The 6000-nt window shown below is 47.2% G+C and overlaps 1 protein-coding gene across 4 annotated transcripts in view; it reads right to left on the bottom strand.

Annotated features, from left to right (window-relative positions):
• Positions 1 to 1158: 1158 nt before the first annotated feature.
• Abtb3 (ankyrin repeat and BTB domain containing 3) overlaps positions 1159 to 6000 on the bottom strand; it is a 243736-nt gene continuing 238894 nt past the window's right edge. For all 4 annotated transcript variants that reach the window (XM_075954315.1, XM_075954317.1, XM_075954316.1 and 1 more), the window contains one exon: positions 1159 to 3338. In XM_075954315.1, coding sequence (XP_075810430.1) covers positions 3129 to 3338 — 210 coding nt within the window. In that variant the 3' untranslated portion in view covers positions 1159 to 3128. The remainder of the gene's footprint in view (positions 3339 to 6000) is intronic.

The following is a 6000-nucleotide window of genomic DNA, read 5'->3' as shown; positions in this document are numbered from 1 at the left end:
ACTGTCAGCCTTGCAGGGTCTCTGGAGGATGGGGCACTGGTCAGAAAGGGCATGAAAAGTGGCAGGAGGTAACAGTCATGAACAACTCCAGGCAGGCAGAGAGAGGTGAGTGCTGGGTTCTGAGAGCAGACCCTAGGCTGTTAAGAGTGCTTTTCTTAGACTTTTTGTCCACACATCCCAGGGCAAGTCCTGAATGCAATAAAAAGTCTTCTTCATGGGACTCCCCACCCAAGCTGACATTTCTGCCTGGGCATTTACATGAAAACTCAATGTACAACCCACAAAGAATCAGAAAGAGGAGCAAACAGCATCATAGAATCCCAGGTTTATCTAATCTACATGGGAAGTAGAAAAAGACAAGATCTCTCAAGTAAACTGGGAATGTGGCAATCATGGGAGAGGGTAGAAGGGGAGTGGGCAAGTAGAGAGGGGAGCAGAGAAAAAATATATGGCTTAATAAAAACAATAACAAAAAGAATCCCAGGGATTTCCATCCAATTCCGCCCTTGCATGTTTCCCATTTTAGCCAGTGGTTGGTGCCCACACCTGGTTTCCCAATGGGGTAAGGATTCTGTTTCAGAGAAGAGGAATGGTATTTAGGGATAGCACCAAATTACCATGGGGGTGGGCCCAGAAGCCACAATTGAGGCTAACTGAGTTAATCTTGCAGAAGCAGGGATGCCCTGTCCCTCAGATGTGGAGAGTCCCTGCACAGGCTCTCACGAGTGGCAAAGCCACTTGTTACACAAAGAATTGGTGGTGGCTACAAAACTCGTTTTATTTTGCTAAAAGGAACACACTGAAGAGCTCATTCATCTGATTCTGTGCAGGGGGAGAAGCAGGTCAGAAATGGTGGGCTTCCTGTCCTGAGAGGTTATGTTCCTTCTCTCCCGACTGCTCTTTCCAGACTATGCCAAAGGACCTTCTGAGGCAGGCTTTGACTGATGGAAAGGAAACCTGGAGAGTCACTCAGAGGTGCACACAGACCCTTCCAGACCCCTCCCACTGCCATCCCCACATGCACTCCATCCTCTATGTTGTCTTGTTCCTGTTCTCCACATGTTTTACAGAGCCACATTCCAACCTCTCAGCTGAGGGAAGACCCCAGGCCTGAGCTAAGGGAGGAGGCGCTCCTGTGTATTACACAGAGGATGCAGACTGTGGGAAATAATTTTTTTTTAATGACAGAGAAAGCACACCAAATTGTAACAGAAGCCTGGGCAGGAGTTACCAATGTACAGATCACACGGAGGTCCAGAGAGCAGTAGACCTTCACAGAGAAACCAGCTAGGCTAGGGAGCAGCATCCCCAAAGACAAGTGACCGTATGCCACCCTGTGTGTGACCTGGTTGTCACCTCAAGCAGCGGTTCCCTTTTTCATTTGATGGTAGGGATGGTTCACAATGACTACATGGAAGAGAGGCCTCAAGGACTTGGACCACAAAGGGGTGATACTGCAGACGGACTCGGACTGGATACCGTGCATGCCACACCCGTGGAACAAGACTCAGTGTGGGTCCTTGACAGGCATTGAGCGAGTAGGACAACAGGTGAAAGATACAAGCTCCTTTAGACTCTAGGGTTTGGCGCAACTTCCATAAAGCATGCTAGGAAATAGGTTTATCAACAAAACTTTGCCATCCTAAGAGATTAAAAACCACCCTCCCAGTTTTTAACCGTGATGTATCTAGGATTCAAAATAAGGAACGAGAAGCAAAAAGGCCGCAACTCAAGAACTATTTGGAGTATTGTGGCACTTCACCAATCTCTTTTGCATATATATATGTATATATATACAAACACACATATGTATATATATATTATAGGCAGAGCAAACATAACCCTGTCAATATAAATTTTCATCATAGATAATTGTAGACTGTACACTCTCAGAATGCAGAAAGTGGTGAGCCTATCTATCATACACTTTTCATCTTTAAAAATAATCTAACATAGTCATACTCTCTGGCTAGTAACAAACTATGAACATCTTCTGAGAATACAGATAAAGCTCTGAGATTAATAGCAAATTCTCTGACGTGCTCCCCCGCCCCTATTCGGTATCAGAAATGAACATATTTCTGTAAAAGCATCCCCAGAACCATTCATAACCAGAAAGGAAACGAATATGTTTGTTTCACCAAATGGGCTTTTAGCAGGAAGTCAGGAAACATTATCTAACTTTGGCAAAAGGAGACGAAGCACGGCATGATGCCTTATAGGTTCGGGTCCCATGCAAATGCATGTTTTGTTATACGGGGGTGTCTCAGTCTCATCCTAAGTCCACGGTCAGCATGCAGAGTATTGTCAACTATGGGATTTGAGATAATTAGAGACAGTTGGCAGTTGGCAGTGCACCTCTTTTGTGTAACCATGATCAAATCACTAAGGCAGGAGTATGTGACCTTGTATAGATAATATCAGCAGGAATTTGTCGGATGCAAGTTTACATGGCACGGACCTGCAACTTACTGTCTAAAAAAAAAGAAATGAACCCCTAAACACAACTCAGTTGAAAATGAACCATTAAGCTTTTAGAAATATATTTGAAACTACGAGACTGCTCTGTGTTTGCTACACACGAACTTTTTTTTTAAAAAGTTCCCGCCCCTAAAAATTGGCCGTGTGATTTCCTCATGCTGAGCAACAGTGTCTATAACTAGCCACTATGACTGTTGCCTGAGCAAGAACAGCCTCCAAAGTCATTTGTCTGTCACGTGATGCTCTTCAAGGTCAACCAGGAAGCAGAGGGCCTTTTCAGCCTTGGTCCATCTGTTAGACTGTGGTCCTCAGCAGAAGGTGTCCATGGCTCCTGGGCATTTTCCATTGGAGGTGGCTTGGCTGCTACGTTGGCTTGCAGGTTCTGGACGTAGCTACAATCTAACCTGCAGACTCACGGAAGGTCCTTCACTCAGGAGCACACAGAAGCCAAGATCACTGACTGGAGAGAGGCTGAGGCAGTGGAGGCAGCTCCTTGGCCCAGCAGAAAGAGACGCCAGGGACAATTTTTGTGTATGTGTGTTTTGTGGAGCCAGTGCAGGAGGGAACCAGAAATCGTGCTCTGGGGAAGCACTTGCCACACGGAGGCATCTCACACCACGGAACCGCATTTGCCACACGAAGGCATCTCACACCACGGAACCCTTGGAGGAGGATAGGTGGATGGACTGAATCCTAATGGCCAACGTCCTCTGTAAGTCCAGAAGCACATCCTGGCCCGTCCCTTCGCCGTTCTTGTCATACAGGAGCTGCTTGAACGCTTCATTTTCGATGAGGACCATCATGTTTTTAAGAAAGTAGCCTTCGCAGTATGCCGAGAGCTCTGTGACCCCAAGGAACTGTGGGGAGAGGAAAGGAAGCAGGTGGTTACCATGATGGAGACCACTCACTCAGGTGCATCAGCCTGATGCTTCACCAAACCATCTTCCTATCCCCAGGTTGTGGCTTTGGAACTCCTACTCAAAGACCTGATGTTCATTCTTCTACATCTTGCCTTGTTCAAGTCCAGTCTTTTTTTTTTTTTTGAGCCTAAGTTTCCCAAGTTTCAGGATGGGTGGGATAGCCTAGGAGTACTGTCAGGACATGGATGTACATAGAGACTCTATGGTCTTCAAGAGATCTCAGCAGTTGAAGCGTCAGTCAGAACTGGGGTCCTATCCAATATAGTCACCATACAGGCACCGAATTCTTCAGCTGGGAGACCTCCTAGCACAGAGCCCACTCCTGCCATGCGAGTCCTGCTCTTGGGGGTCACAGGACAAGGCCTCATTCTGAATAAGAAGGGAAACTGAGGCTGAGAGGTCTAGCTCTTGGAGATTGCTTTGTAGGTGAGTGCCACTCCACACGAGTTAGCGCAAGTGAAGGGAAATACAACATATTTTTATGTATGGTATCTGTTAATACTAACGGAATGGACGCTATATACCACACTTTATCAGTCTCCACACAACTATCTACAGGTTCACATGGGACGGAAGCTCTCACCTCTCCTCTTCTAGGTAGAGGTTTGCAGATTACAGCCCCCGGGCTAGATTTGGCTCACAATTTGTTTTATAAACAAAGTTTGGGTAGAACACTGTCATGTTATTTATTTTTCTACCTATCTTCGATTGTTTCTGCACTAGAGGTAGTAGACTCAAGGAGGAACAAACAAAATAAAACATCAAAGTTGAAAATAATCATCTGCCCCTTTACAGAACACGTTTGCTGAGCCTAGTCCACTGTTATGTTTTTCAAATGAAGAGACCACGTCTTGCACTAATTTTTTTCCCTTCTAAGATGGGGTCTCATATACCAGGCCGACCTCAAACTTTCTACGGAGCTGATGATTGCCTTGAACACCTCACCCTCCTGCATTTGCCTCCAGAGTGCTGGAATCACAGGTGTGAGCCACTAGGCCTAGAAGGCCTTACAAACTTCTTTATTATATTCGGATGAGTCAGGTACTAGCAATGAAAACGTGGGTCAATCAACACCAGAGAGACTCCTGTGGCTCCCAGACCCTTGTTCTTTCCACCATGATACTAGACCTGGATTGAGTTTTTCTATAATTGATGAAGCAGCTCGTCCTCGTTTTCAAACACAAAGATAACTTGAGGGGACCGTCAGAAGCTCAGGACTGAGCTGCTGGGACAGCTTCTAGGAAGAAGAGATGCTAAACCCACGCACGGATGGGCTGGCTTTCTCCCTCGATCTAAATCCCACAGCTGGGACTCACGTGCTTCCCTGAAGCACAGAGCTGATGCTGTGGGGGTCTTTGCTAACATCGGGACCTTGGCTGTTAGCATCTGAATGCCTGCGATTCCTCTGGTTCAGAGCAAGCTTTCCTGCTTCTTCTTGCACTACCGTCCATCTGAAGCACAAACAGAGAGGAATCCCAGCGGCTGGAGAGCATCTGTCGAGGCTGCATCGCCCGTAGCTGAGGGAAGTAGTGTACACACCGGGCAGGAGGCAGCTGGCCCTGCCCTTCCCTCATGTAAATACCACAGATGGCTTATGTTGATGTTGGCACTATTCCAGGATGGGATCTTGGAGGTAAAGCTGATGTCTGTCAGAGCAGAGGCCCTGGTCACATGGGTGTACATGGGAGAGTCTGCTCCCCTGCCACGGAAGTCCTTGGCCTGCATTCCCTGTTCTAACTCGTATGGCATCAGCTGGCATTATTAAACCACGGTATGTGAAGCTGATGCTGCCAGCTAAGGAGCCTTAGGAGACTGGGCTAGGACTTGCCAACGTGAAAAGTCACAGAAAATCTACCCGTGGAGGTTGGTTTTCTGGGGCAATTCAAATGACCATGGTTAAGGGAGGAAAGGAGGAAGACACTGGCTGTCTTCCTGAACACAGAAGGCCTCTCTGGGTGGTGCCATTATTTGAGGCAACCCATTCAGACAAAGACAAATGCTGCTTAGCTGGGGTACAGGTAGAGCATGTCAGCCTCAGAGTCAAAGCAAGGATGGAGAGTTCTAATCCACACTAACCAGAACACTGTGTGTGTGTAGGGTGTGTGTGTGTGCATGTGCGTGTGTGCATGCATGCATGTGTGTGTATGTGTCCCAGAGACACGAAGGAGAATGGTGTTCTCACCCGTTGTGGTAGTATGTACAAAAAGTGTCTCCCATAGTTTTGTGCATCTGAACACGTGATCCCCAGTTGGTGGCGCTGTTTTAGGTGTAGGTGGCGCAGGCTTGCTGGAGGAAGTGTGACGCTGGGGGTGGGTTTTGAGAGTAAAAGCTTCACCCCAGTTCAAATCCATTTTCTTTGCTTCACACTTGCTCTTTGAAGACACGAGCTTTCGGCTTTCTGCTTCTGCCATCGCTCCTGCCTCTTGCTGCTATGCCTCCCCACCAAAGTGGACCCTAATCCGGCTGGAACTGAAAGCCCAGATAAGCCCTTTCTTCTATAAGCTGCCTTGGTTGTGGTGTTTTATCACAGCACAGAAAAAAAAATCGACACACACTTGAGCTTGCATGGGAATCAGGAACACCCCACCACCCTCCAGAG

This window comes from Microtus pennsylvanicus, chromosome 20 (genome assembly GCF_037038515.1).
Source record: "Microtus pennsylvanicus isolate mMicPen1 chromosome 20, mMicPen1.hap1, whole genome shotgun sequence".
In the NCBI taxonomy this organism is placed as follows: Eukaryota; Metazoa; Chordata; class Mammalia; order Rodentia; family Cricetidae; genus Microtus; species Microtus pennsylvanicus.
The sequence above is the reverse complement of the archived record's forward strand: the minus strand, read 5'-3'. Positions and strand labels throughout refer to the sequence as shown.